Genomic DNA, 14,330 nt, shown 5'->3' on the forward strand with positions numbered 1-14,330 from the left:
CTCTCACTTAATTATCTGTGTTATGGATTGGATGTTTGGGTCACCAAAGTTCATATATTGAAGACCCAGCCCCCAGTATGATGGTACTTGGGAGTAGGGCCTTTGGAAAGTAATGAGGTTCAGATGAGGTCATGAGGGCAGGGACTCCGTGATAGGATCAGTGTCCACATAAGATGAAGAAGATTGACCAGAGCTGGACTGCACACTTTCTACCATGTGAGGAGGACACAGCAAGATGGCCACTGTCTAAAAGCCAAGAAGAGGGCCTTACCAAGGAACCACGTCAGCTGGCACCTTAATTTTAGACTTCTCATCTTCCAAAGCTGTGACAAATACATTTCTGTGGTTTAAGCCACCCAGCCTATGGTATTTTGTTATGGCAGCCCATGTGTCCTCGTGTACCTCTTAGACCAAAGTCCCAATCTGGGACGGCAGCTCTCTGAGCACTCTCTACACTGTACTAATGTACTAATGTTGTATAGCTAGTGCTAGGTCTGCGGCTAGAAATGCCAAGGCAGGATCTCCAGCTAAGCGAGAAGGCCCTGTTTGAGTCATAAACACCTTTTAAACAAGTTCAGGGAAATATATTCTGGGCTTTAGACTGCCAATTCTTAATTCCTACGTTATTGTCACAAATACTACCAAATCTCTTTGCTACTTGTACATATTCTTTTCTTTTTTTACTACTACATATTCTTAAAAGTAACCACTGGTTTACCATCAAGCATGATAATGGCACGTTAGACTGGTGTCCTACACAGAACTTAACAGAGTATGTGTCAGTTTTAAATATGGTATGGGGACGCCTGGCTGGGTCAGTCAATTAAGCATCTGACTGTTGATCTCAGCTCAACTTTTGACTTCAGAGTTGTGAGTTCAAGCCCTGGGTTGGGAAGAAAAGAAGGGAGGGAAAAAGAAAGGAAGAAAGGAAGGAACCTTACACTCAAGATGGCTTCAATTCATCAGTCAAGTGATGTTTCTATTAATATAATTTTCTTCTAGTTTCCATTCCCAGTCTATATGAATTTATATCATACTTTGAGTTCTCCCGGGGCAACCATCACAATGGTTCTTCTAGATCTTTCACCCGACTCACTGATTCAGCTCTTGCTATCCTGCTTGTCCAGCTCACTATCTTTCCTCACGATGCAATGACTCCATAGTTCTGGTTTCATGAAAGAACCACCCCTGGAATAAGGTAGGCTTTCTAAGGATGAGGAAAGGTGGGTGTGGCCAAAACAGTCCAGAAAGCAGAAAATAGGGCAGCACTGATGTTCAAGGAGAAGCCTCTCCTTCCTGCTTCCGAGAGGGTGCAGGGAGGCAGCAGCCTGGCAGCAGCACAGAGAAGTGACACTTCAGACCATCAACCTCCTTAAAGGTCTCACCAGCCCATAATTTATGCAGGCAAAGTATTCAACACATTTTTCTGGTTGGTACATGCGGTGTCCATCTCAAATACCGGGGAAACAAATGTTCAAACATCTACATTTCACACAAAGAAGAAAATAGAGAATTCATGAGTTTTTAAAGAGGTGTACCTTATTCCATTCACTTGTGATTCGCAGTATGATGCAGTAATCATTCCCTTTTTTCAAAGGTGCATTATAGTATTTCCCGTAGTATAGCCTGTCTCCAATAGACATCTCCATGGCATCATCTGGAACATCTTTGGCCAGTAGTTCTGCAGCCACATACCCTTCAGCATCAGAAGTGTTGCTAAAGAATGAGGCGGCCCATTCAGAATCACAAAAAAAGGTGCTTTGGAGCGTCAGGGGAAGCACTAACACCTGATATGAACTGAAAAAAGGAAAGAAAAAGAAAAAAGAAAACGTCTATCAGACCCTTGCTTGGGAGAGTCATTCATTCAATTATTCACATTTACCGAGCACCTGCTATGAGCGAAACACTTTTGCGGGCACTGGAGACACATCACCAGACAAGAAAAAGTCCCTGCCCCTGGGGGTTGGGGGGGGCGTGGATTTACAGTCTGGGAGTGCCAACACTTAGGGAACTCCAGTCTGGACCTCCAGTGCTAATGCCACATGACGCGATGTGAGTCGTCAGGTTCTGCCACAGATAGATGCCAAGTAAACCCTCTTTAGCCAGGAGGGGCTGCTCCACGTACAGCTACCCAGAGAGGGCACGCCGTACACCTCCTCTCAACAGTGGTTTCCACATGGGCAAAAAAAAAAAAAAAAAAAAAAAAGCCCAGCTGTGGAAAGGGTTTAGCAGTCACAAGGAGGCTGCCTGCCTACAAGCGTTAATGTATTAAGCCTGCAGAAAGGCTCAATCACATGGTAACCTGAAATGAAACTCATGTGACCTGCATTCCTTCCAGGGCCCAGATACCAAAGTTCATGTGAAATAAATGAGAAGCAAGGAGCGCCAAGTCACTGTGCATTAATCTAGTCCGACCATGTCCTGAAATAGCCAGAAAGTTAAAATGTCATGTGTACATTGTGAAACTGTCCCCTGAACATGGACAGAGAAGCACAACAGCGAGCAAGTATCCTTCTGTGTTTTGTTGTTGATTCTACCAAACACAAACCCTGTCAGTGAAAGGAGGTGTAAGAATAAAAACACCAAGTATGAATCACGCCTCCTTTTTCATCCCCTCCCTTCCGTCCTTCTGTCCTGCCTCCAGGAGAGCACGTGCCTAAACATCTGCTTTCTCTATCAGGCCTGACAGAAGGGATCTAAGGGACTTACTCCTGTACACTTGCAAACCCTTACCCAGGTCTTTGGCTGAGGCCAACTCCCCACTAATGTTTCTTGAGTTGATGTTTCCGTAAAGAGGAAAGACATGCATGAGTACCAAAGATGATTAGGGTCATTTCCAAACCATGAGGCCACATAATCTATTTTACTAGTAAGTATACAACTTCCTATTCCACATTCTTAATGCCCCATCTCCTGCTTCCTAAAAGACCATGAGTCACTAGGTTAAGAAAAGGGAGCCCTCCATGGCAGTACGTCCTAGACTTGGAAAGTCTCCATCGCAAACATCCTGTGTGTCTTCGGGGCCCTGATTTCCACCAAGTCTGGGCTCACTTTCCAGGAAAGAGCTTTTCACAAAAGGTAAAAGGTCAAGCCTGCAGGGCGGGGAGCTGCTGCTGCCACCACCAGTAAACCTCTTTAAAGCATCCACCACCTACAAGGAAATGCTGGAAATGCTTCCCTGGAGACTTGAAGACATCCCTAGGAATCATGGCTGCAGGTAAGGGAGTAAATGGTGCGGAAGCTCCATGCTGTCCTCAAACTCCTCTTCCAATCCATCTTGCCTTGTGGATGGTGGCGTTCAAGGGCAACTTCAAGCCTCACCTTTGGTTCTGGACATTAGAGGCACCATTCATGGGGCATAAAGCAGTCTCCCCAGTCAGCATGATCATAACCACCTATGCTGCTTAATAATGACACAGATTTCCAGCCCCCATTCCAGACCTAATGAATCGAAATCTCCAGGAGCTGAGTCTGAGAATTTGTACTGCTGATAAGGCACCCCAGGTTATTTCTATAAGTTGGCAATTGTGGGAGACACTAGCATGACGAGAGCCCAGGAACAGAATGCATCATTCGCCCGAGATCACCAAGCTAAGGAGGGGGTCTTTGGTCCCAGGGCCCTGTTCCACCATGTGCCCCACACCCCTGCCCCCCTCCCTGAACAATGTAGAAAGCAGACTCGGGCCTCTCCCACACTGGCAAAGCTGCTCCCCCAGCTCAAACCAGGTAGTCAGGGAGAGGAAACTGCTCCATTTGCCTGTTGGTAATTAACCCTGATGACGTTAGGGAAGCAGTTGTGGCTGTCTGGATGACTGTTCTGGAAAGACTTCTCCCCTCTTTCTCACCGCCACCCTCCCTGGAATGATTCACAGATCTCCACTTCCTGTTTTGGAGGCACTGGAGGGCACATTAGCCACAAGGATAGACTATCATCTGGCTTCTTTTTTTTTTGGCCTTACATAATTATTTGGCCTACATATTACATTTGCTCTTGCAAAGTCTCTCAGGCAGTGATATCATAACTTCTGTTCTCCTCATAGCAACAGAATGGCAGGGCCTTCCAGTAACTCATCAGGAATCAAGGAATAGAACAACGTAGGCAATATCCATGCCTGGAAAAACCTTTGAGAACTTACTGCACTTAAACTAATGGAAAGACAGGAAAAGCCTAAGTTTCATTATCAAGAGATACACAGAGGCACCTAGGTGATCTAGTCAGTTGAGTGACTCAATCTCAGCTTGGGTCTTGATCTCATGGTCATGAGATCAAGCCCCATGCTGGGCTCCACACCACACATGGAGCCTACTTAAAATTAAACAAACAAATAAAAAAGAGACAAATAGATAATATACCCAGACTTTCTTTTTTATAATTTTATAGTATCTGCTCGAATATACTAAAGGGTCATTAGACTAACAGGTCAAGAATGACATAAGGCAATGAAGGTTAGGTCAAGGATGGCAAGGTTATTGCCATGTCCTTGCCTTATTCCTGTGAGCAAGGGGCTTATCTCTCAAGAGGAACCTCTATCTTCCTTTCTAAAAAAAAAAAAAAGGAATAATTCTGCTTTTCTAATCCAGGCATGACCCTGTAAATAAAATGCTTAAATGGAACACAATGTAGTTCTCCAAGTCAGGTGAATTAATTCTATCCTAATACCATCTGGAATCCCAGAAACAGTCATTAGCTACATAGTGTCTTGCCCAATAACTCAATGTGTGGACGAATTAAGAGAATTATCCAAATGAGCCTTTCAGATCCACTACACAAAAATCATCTTTAAATGAAATGCTGCTCCTGGTCCACCAGCACCGAGAGACACCGAGGTGAGTGTAAAGGATTAACGCCTTACACATCACATGCAATCAGTGCTTGTCTGGCCAGTGACCAAAGAAAGGAAGGGATTTCGTTTGTCGAGCTAAGCTGCCCGGATACCTATCTCTGGCCCCTTAAGAGTCTCCCTATTCATTTGGAAGGATGCTGGTTGGAACTAAAGGCCCAGTCTGTGTCCAAGGAATCACAGACAAGAGTCCCTGATTGCCCTGCCCCAACCATTCAAGTGCAGCACCTCAGAAGCCCCCTCCTCCATCAAACCAAAGCTTCCAAGACTCTCCGTGAGAACATCCAGGCCACCACAGGAAAGGGGCCACTACCTACCTGATAGGTCCATTTTTCTCCTTGACTTTCCTCAGTTTCAGACGGGGTAGAGGCCCTCCATGCACTGTGACAAAGTCTACTTCCGGAGGGGGAGGCTCTGAAAACAAAGAGGAAAAGGGTGTGACTGGAATGAGTGGAAGCATGACGAAAGTGGTCCTCACGGGGCCATCACAAGGGAAGTCTGAATGTAAGAAGCGATGAGTGTTTTCGGACACCTGCTACCACACGGATGAGTCCTGAAAACATTATGCTACGTGAAACGAGCCAGACTCCGAAGGATGATCCCTCTCCTGTGCAACATCTGGAACAAACTCACAGATCCAGAAGTAGGTTAGAGGTTGCTGAGGACTGACGGGGTGGGTAGGCAAGGGGGAGTTTGTTGCTTAATGATCAACAGTTTCCGTTTGGAGTGACGACAAGGTTCGAGAAATTGACAGTGGTGAGGGTTTACAACATTGTGAAGGGACTTAATGCCAATAATCTCTGTGCCAGAAAATGGCTGAAACGGTACATTTTATGTTATATATGTTACACAATGGTTTGTGTTTTGTTGTTTTTTTTAAGTGATGCCCCAGTGCTGACAGAGGGCGCACACAGTGGGGCTGACAGTTAACGTGCTGGACAGGTTCCTATTTGGCAGGCAAGACCTGCATTTCTAACTTCTAGATCCTTTCCAGTCACAGAGCATTCTAACCTTATTTTGTTCTCCCCAGCAACCAGATATCCCAAATAGACCTTCTACTGGGAGGGGACTGTATCAGCTGACGCCAGTGTTTAAGAATCTAACCGGTAGTTACATTCATAGTATGAACACACGGCGTGCCATTCTGCCTTGTGGGCACCTCAGCTCAGGTGCACTGGGCATGCACCAAATGCACTAGCTGTGTCCTGCACAGGCCTCATCTCATATAATCTTCTCAAGACTGCTATCAAGTGAATGAGATTTACAGAGGGAGAAAGGAAGAGAAAAAGACAAAGAATAAAATAGGAATGCCCTCCCAGGTATTATAGAAGACTGATGAATTGCTGAGCTCTACCTCTGAAACTAATAATACACTAAATGTTAATTGAATTTAAATTAATTTTTTTAATTTTAAAAAATTTAAAAATATGAGCCCCCCCCCCCCCCCCCCCCCCCCCCCCCCCCCCCCCCCGCCACAACCCTGGTCTTAAAATCTACTACAGTGAAATTAAGGACTAGGAGACCAAGATAAATACTCAAGACTTCATTTACCCAATTTGGAAATAACCTTGGGGGGCGGCACCTGGGTGGCTCAATTGGTTAAGCATCTGGGCAGCTCAGGTCATGATCCCAGAGTCCTGGGATAGAGCCCTTCATAGGCTCCCTGCTCAGCAGGGAAGCTGCTTCTCCCTCTGCCCCTCCCCCCAACTCATTCTCTCTCTCTCCCTCTCTCAAATAAAAATCTTTAAAAAATAAAAATAATTAAGAAAATAGACTTGGGGTAGAAATTCCCAATCCATATTATAATAAATAAAAACTTATACCTTCCTACATAATTTGTGGGGTTTTGGGGAGGGGTGGGACAGAGGATGAGGAAGAGAAAATCTTAAGCAGGCTTCATGCCCAGTGCAGAGCCCCACACAAGGCTTGATCTCAGGAGCCTGAGATCATGACTTGAGCTGAAATCAAGAGTCAGACACTTAAGCTGAGACACTGAGCCACCCAGGTGCCCCAATTGCCTAGTTTTTTATTTAAAAAATTTTTCTTAAAGATCTTATTTATTTATTCGTCAGAGAGAGAACACAACCAAGGGGAGTGGCAGGCAGAGAGAAGAAGCAGGCTCCCTGCAGAGCAGGGAACCCGATTTGGGACTTGATCCCAGGACGCTGGGATCATGACCCAAGCTGAAGGCAGATGCTTCACTGACTGAGCCACCCAGGCGTCCCAGATAGTTTTTTAAAGCACGATCAAATATGATGGTTGCCAGAGGGTGGGGGTTTCAGGGTCGACAAAATAAGAGAAAGCGATTAAGAGTTAAAATCTTCTGGTTATAAAATAAATAAGACATGGGGATGTAGTGTACAGCATAGGGAAAACAGCCAATAATATTTGAACGGCTGTCTATGGTGACAGATGGTGACTGGATTTACCATGGTGACCATTTCATCATGTATATGAATATCAAATTATCATGTCATATGCCTAAAACTAATACAATTTGCATGTCAATTACTATTCCATAAAAAAGCTCAATTAAATATGTTAATCACACATCACCAACCAACCCATTTGTTAGCTACTGTTATACACCATGCACCATGGGAGGCCGGGAGAAACAGCGGTGGAAGACACGGTTTCTGCTTTCCAGGAGTTCAAAGTCTCACAGTGGAGATAGGTGCATAAACACACGGCACTTAGAGCTATGATGAAGTCATACACAGGGCACTGTCGGGGTGCAGAGGAACACCTGACCAAGGGCAGGGGGTGGGCAAAGCATTGAATGTAGAATTGCATGCGCCAAGGGGCAGGCGGCAGGAGAGAGGGCAAAGGCAGAACCAAGGCCCTACCTACCACGTGGTTCAGGGGAGCTGAAAGGTGGAGTCTTGGCCTGGGAGAGGCAAGCAGCCAAGCAGGGGGAGGTGTGGGGAGGTTTCCAGAGGTCCTGGAAACAGGAAGTCACTTACAGAGTCTTAGCAGATATGGATTTTAGAAGTACAATTTAGACAGCTGGTTGGAGGACGAACTGGAAAAGAACCAAAGTTCATGTTGCCCAAAAATCTAGGTATGCAGCGCCTGAGGTGAAGCAAGTGAGGGACTGAGAATGGAGAAGAGGTCGCAGATGGAAGAGACACTCGGAGGGGAGAGAGAACAGATCGTGGTCGAAGACAAGGAAGGGGGACGAATGTGGGCTTTGGTTTCGGTGGCTGCATTGGTCATGACGTCATTCACCAAGGTCTGGGGGTAGAAGGTCAGAAGCAGCTCACTTCTAGGGCCATCTGGGTGGCTCAGTGGGTTAAAGCCTCTGCCTTTGGCTCGGGTCATGATCCCAGCGTCCTGGGATCAAGCCCTGCATCGGGCTCCCTGCTCAGCAGAGAGCCTGCTTCTCTCTCTCCCTCCGCCTGCCTCTCTGCCTACTTGTGATCTTTGTCAAATAAATAAATAAAATCTTAAAAAAAATAATAATAATAATATAAAAAAGCAGCAGCTCACATCTAGACATCACTAAGTCTGCTGTGCTCCTCATCCAACAGGCAGTGAGAATACAGGTACAGACAGGAGCAAACTGGGAGAGACACGGAGTGACACAGAGTCAGTCATCAGTAGCAGAGGCCACAGCTGCCCAGGGGGACCACATAAATGCACCAGAGCAGAGACAAGGGAGCTGGGCTGACCCCTCGGAAGCCCAGGCATCTAATACCAAATGGAAGACTTGAGAGCCCCGAGTCACTTGTATCAGACACTGCCAAGTCTAGCATTTCTTCCAAAGTCACCCAGATATGGTCACATAAATTCTGGTTTCCATAAGCTTGTGGGACTGCCAGGGACCCTCGGATGTGGCCTGAAACGGTCCCTACTTACAGCCAAGGTCTCGCAAAAGGTGTGAAAAGTTGATGCCATTTCCAAGAGATTCTGGATCTGACACCCCTGAGGAAGACAGCCGCTAGCTTCCTGCGGGGTTGATGGGGAGAGGGGGGTGAGGTTTGAAAAGCCCCAAGCAGGTCCCCCCAAGGGAATGTGCCCCTTCCCTCAGGGCTTCACGGGAACATGGAAATGCCCTTTCCCTTTCGTTTGTGAAGTTTTGCTGTCACTATAGAGTAAGTGGTTTTTATCACACACTTCCTGTTTTCAGCCCGGAGGGTGAGTTACTGTTCACTTTGTGTGTGAGAAACTTCCTCTGGCTCTTTTAAACTGTTCCTTTGTTTATTCTTCTCTGAGATTACTAATTCTAGTTCTTCTAATCTCTTGGCTAACCTTTTTTTTTTTAATTTTTTTTTAAAGACTTTATTTATTTTTTTGACAGACAGCGATCACAAGTAGGCAGAGAGGCAGGCTGAGGTGGTGGGGAAGTGGGCTCCCCACTGAGCAGAGAGCCTGATGCGGGGCTCGATCCCAGGACCCTGAGATCATGACCTGAGCCGAAGGCAGAGGCTTAACCCACTGAGCCACCCAGGCGCCCCTTGGCTAAGCTTTTAAAACCACCCTGTTGCTCATCACCCTCGGTCAAAGCAGGACAAAGTGCTCAACAGGCTTGCAGAAGGCAGGTCCACGGAGGGAGCAGGAAGGCCTCTCCTGCCCCCTGGCTGGTTTCTGCCTTCCTGCTGATCCCCTCACCATGTGACTTCCAGACTGCTTTCTGCTCTGAGACCTTCCCCACCCCGTCTTTTAAACTGGTGACTTTTTCTCCCTAATGTCAAAACCTGAACTTCATCAGGCTAGTTCTTAGCCACATTTCAAGGTTAAATAACCTCAATTTCTAGCCATGTTTTCCAGGGTGCTGTTCCCCATCCCCCAGACTGGCGTCCTGGGTCGATGTGCTCTCCTCTCCATGAGACTCATTACTGATTTAAACCAGATCAGACCTACCGCCAGAGATGGTCTTGTCTGAGCCCAAGAGCATAATTTTTCCCCTGGGTATGTGAGGTGGGGGAAGACCCAGAAGGGAGCCCTTCATTACAATCCCTAGGTGTCGACAATATCCATCCTCGACTAGAAGCAAATGACAAAGGAAAAATAAAGGGGCTGCCATGTGAGAAAATCCTGCAGGGTAGGGAGCAAAACAATGAAGGAGAAGGTACCCTACAAAATATTATAGTATAAAATTACAATAATTGAAATAGTAAGCTGCAGGCCTAGGGCAGGCAAAGCAATGGAAGAAGCTAGACAATCTAGAAAGAGACCCAAACAGATAAATGAGAATATAGTGTATGACATGGACAGTCTTTCCAAACGTGGCAGGAAACTGGCTTATTTTTTAGGGGAAAAAATTTACCATGTAAATTTAGCTTTATACCATATGTCAAGATGAATTCCGAATGGGTCTAAGTTTAAAGGTGAAAAGGAAAACTATTAAGAAGCATTACGGGGGGCGCCTGGCTGGCTCATTCGGTAGAGTGTACGACTCCTAATCTCGGGGTCGTGAGTTCAAACCCCACACTGGGTGCAGACCTAACAAAAAAAGAAACAGCAGCAGCATTAGAAAATATTAAAGAATAAGAATTGATCTAATTTCAGGGCAGAGAAGGCTTTTCTTGGCATAAGCAGAGGCAGAAACCGAAAAAGCACCAACAGAATTGATTACATGAAAACTTAAAATGTCTAATTGTTAAAAAGAATATTGACAAGAAAACTAAACAGAAAATAGCCTGGGGGATTATAATATGTCTAAGAAAAGATTAATATCATTCATGTAGGCAAACTATTAAAATCAATAAGAGAAAGGAGGTAATATAAATGAAAATGTGCTAAAATCTTCTAAAATGTACCAAAAGGAACAAAGAGAACCAAAAATAGAAAATTATATCTGCACCCAAACTAATAAAAGTCCCGACTTTATATAAACTTCAAGTAAATGTAAGGAATTCACACACAAATAAATACACATGAAGACACTGTGATGGCACCTCCTAATCCTTGGCACCTCCCCAGACAGACCATGCCACACGCTAAGCTGAGCAGCTGAAATAGACAGCAGAAGGAAAAATGGTGGTCACACCGTAAGTCATCAGCCATCATTCGGCGGGCCACATCTCCCCTACCGATGAAGTTATGAGACTCAGCCTTCCAGGGAGAAGGAACAATCTTCTTTCCATCTTTATATCCCCTCGATTCTATAATAAATATTCAACCTCAAATGATCACCGTGTTGTGTGCCCCAGTGGTTTAGCTGACATTTCTGCACACATTCTGCACACATTCTACACAAGTCTTTGTGCATAATGAGTCAATAAATATTTGCTGAATTAAATTGTTATGTCACAGCATGCCCTTCCCACAGTCCTATCACACACAGAAACTCCGGTTTTTAGGGTTACAGTGTAAAAAAAAAAAATTCCCATTCATATTTTGTAAAAACTAACACTAATACAAGAGAATAACAGTGTGCAGCCTGTTTTCCCCTGTGGTATATCATCTATGTCTTCACGGGGCCTAGGCCCGGATGTAGATGCCTTCAGTGAGGGAGCTGGAAGATACATGCCCACACAGAGATTCACTTGGGGATCTGGGGTTTGATTTGTAGCTAAAAAGTACTTCAGGAGATCACCGGGGATGAGAGTAATAGGTGACCCACTGAGGTAATGAAGGGCATGTGTGCCTCTCTTCTGGCCTGATCTAACACTGGATACCCATATGTCAAAACACCTATGATCATGAAAGACTTTGAGAGAGTCCGGACAAAGAGGGACAGCGCTGGGATCAAGGCCAGGGCCTGTCCCGACCTCTACCGCAGCTTCAGGCCCTGGGAACCAAGGGGCCCAGCAGGAATACATGTGGTATCCCGGAGCCAGCCTAAGCAGACAGGGTTGTCAGAGGAGCGCCCCATCTTTGGATGGGCTGTGGGTCGCCAACAACGGAAGAAGAAGAACTCCTCCTGCAGAAGAATGCAGCAGACTTGGTCCCTCACAGTCCTTCCTGGGGCCTCCCAACAGTGAGTGGGGGATGGGGGTGGGGAGAGCCATCAGAAGAGGGGCTGTGGTTCCCAGTTCTGCAGGCTGAATCAAAGCTCCCCTGACTGGAGCTGTCTCCATGAGGGGGCAGTCTGATAATGCTTGGGACACACGTGCATGTTTTTGAACATCTCTGCCGAACATCTGAAAAAGCACCTTCTCTTTTCCTTCTCGTGAATGTGGGCTGAGACAGGAAATTTCCCATGTAGGTTGCCAGGCTTGGTACTGAGGGCAAACTCAGCAAGGACTGGTTTCCTTGACTTTTTTTTCTTCCCTCTTCTCCTTTGGCATTCTTGATTCTCTCTTTTTTTAATCTTTATTTTTATTTTATTTTATTTATTTATTTGAGAGAGAGAGTGAGCAAAGGTGAGAGAGCATGAACAAGGGGCAGAGGGGGAGGGAGAGTCAGATTGCCCGGCTGAGCACGGAGTCCCATGCGGGACTCAATGCCAGGACCCTGGGATCATAACCTGAGCCGAAGGCAGACGCTCAACCCACTGAGCCACCAGGCGCCCCTGGCAGCCTCGATTCTATAATACATATTCAAACTCAAATGATCACCATGTTGTGTGCCCCAGTGGTTTAGCTGACATTTCTGCACACATTTGCTTTGTCTCTCTCTCTCTATGCACTTCCCCCTCCCTGGTTGTCTCTTGCTCCCTATGGGAAGACAGTTTTGCCCACAGCCTTCTGACTTGGCCAGAAAATAGCAGAGCCAATGTGTGAAAGCTCTTCTGAGGATGGAATTTTGCTCTTCACCCTGCTCTGGAGGGAGTAGAAACGGTAGGGCTCTTCTGAAGAATTCGGCTCATGGGGCTCTACCTGAGGAAGCCTGTCACCCCCGAGGCAGAGACTCTGCCAGAGGATCTGGTCTCACCCACGCCTCTGATCCCGTTCTCACTGGGACACTTGTCTCTGTCCTTCAACAGGCCTAGAACCTGTGCCCTCCTCTGAGGTCAGCGATGTATTTAAAGCGTTTATCTTCATCCTGTTCCCATCAGTAAGATTTAGTTTAATATAAGACATGCGGGAGGGAAATTCCACTCACTTTTCTTCTGGGAAATCAGCTGCTGCGTTTTCCAGACCCAAATCCCCCGCCTCACATTTCTGGTAAAATTCAAAAGTTCACAGTTTTACTGAAACCAAGCCATATCTTAGGCAATCAGGCATACCTCTCTTCATATCTACAAGAAAGGCTCTCTTTTCTCCCCTTTTATGAGAGGGCTTGGGTGGGTTTTTTTGGTTGGTTGGTTGGTTGGTTTTTACCCTTTAGAAGATCATAACAACTTGAATTTTCGCACTTTTTAAAAATTTTCAAATTCTTTAAAGTAGTGTAGAGTTGGAAAATATGCAGCCGTTGTCTCAGAGTTTAGCTAAGGGTCTCAACAGACTTAAATAGCTCAACAGTGTCCCCTGGTGGCCATGGGCACAGGGCGTTTGCGCGACTGGGACTATACTGTGCCTAGAAAACAAGGTAGAGGTAAGTGTGTTCTCAGAAGAAACTCTCCTCCCCAACTCAAAAAACCTGATAAACTAATTTGAAACAGCAACGCAAACCATCCAAAACACAACAAGGACCTAAGAATAGGAAACTAAACAGCTTTTCATTTGAAGAAGTCACCAGAAGAAGGAATGCCCAGCCGAACATTACTTCTCTTTCCAGCCCCAGTGTTGGGAATTCCTTTTGTTTGAAAGCCTTTCTTCACTAACCAGGCATCCCCTCAGCACCAACAGCACCCAGTAGCCACTCAGGGCTCGCGCTACGTGCCAGCACTGTCTTTACATCTCTGCCTCTGAGGAGCCATTTTAGGAGGGGAGAAAGAAAATAAACAACTACATTAAAAAATGCAAGTTCCAACAACAAGTTCTGTGATGAATCTCAAACAGGACTCGCAGCTAGAGAGGGATGGGGTGGAGACGAAGATTACTGGAGCAAGGACAGGCAGGGAGAGCCACTCTAAGGTAATGACATCTAAGCAGAGACCTGGATGGTTATAACGAAGCCACAAGCAGAGAGCACCCCGGGAAGAGTAAACAGTAGATGGAAAGTCCTGGATGCACGAACAGGTTTGACCCATCTAAGGAACATCAGGGAGGGCAGGGAGGCAGCAGATGCTTAGTGAAAAAGGGGGAAGAGTAGAGGAGATGAAGTCAGTGAGGAGGGTGGGGGTCAGGAACCTGAGTTCTATTCTAACACTAATGCAAACTCATTGGACAGTTTTCAGCTGGGGATGACATGTTCTCCTAGGCATTTTTTTTTTTTTAATCACTCTGACTCCTGAGTTATTGTCTTCACCATACCTTGGTTGGGGAAAGGGGGAGACTAATGGGCACCCATGAAAGCAGAAAGACTACTGCAAGGGTCCAAGCAAGAGGTGGCTGGCTTGGATAAGGTTGCTCTGTGGGGAAGGGGAAGGGGGGAAGAAGTATTTGGATACAGAATATATTTTAGAAAGAAGCCAGTGGTGCTTGTTGACAGATCAGAAGTCAGTGGGGAGGGGTAGAATCTTTTGAAGTCAGTGGGGAGGGGTAGAATTTTTTGGCC

The 14,330-nt window shown here is 46.0% G+C and overlaps 1 protein-coding gene across 5 annotated transcripts in view; it reads right to left on the reverse strand.

Moving 5' to 3' along the window:
- Positions 1-14,330, reverse strand: part of SUSD1 (sushi domain containing 1) — a 170,830-nt gene that overhangs the window by 61,609 nt on the left and 94,891 nt on the right. For all 5 annotated transcript variants that reach the window (XM_032865599.1, XM_032865597.1, XM_032865598.1 and 2 more), the window contains exons 13-14: positions 5,159-5,255; positions 1,539-1,797 (exon numbers count right to left, since the gene is read on the reverse strand). In XM_032865599.1, the coding sequence (XP_032721490.1) occupies positions 1,539-1,797; positions 5,159-5,255 (356 nt within the window). The remainder of the gene's footprint in view (positions 1-1,538; positions 1,798-5,158; positions 5,256-14,330) is intronic.

The sequence above is a fragment of the Lontra canadensis genome, unplaced genomic scaffold (assembly GCF_010015895.1).
Source record: "Lontra canadensis isolate GAN:19392208 unplaced genomic scaffold, GSC_riverotter_1.0 scaffold30, whole genome shotgun sequence".
Lineage (NCBI taxonomy): Eukaryota > Metazoa > Chordata > Mammalia > Carnivora > Mustelidae > Lontra > Lontra canadensis.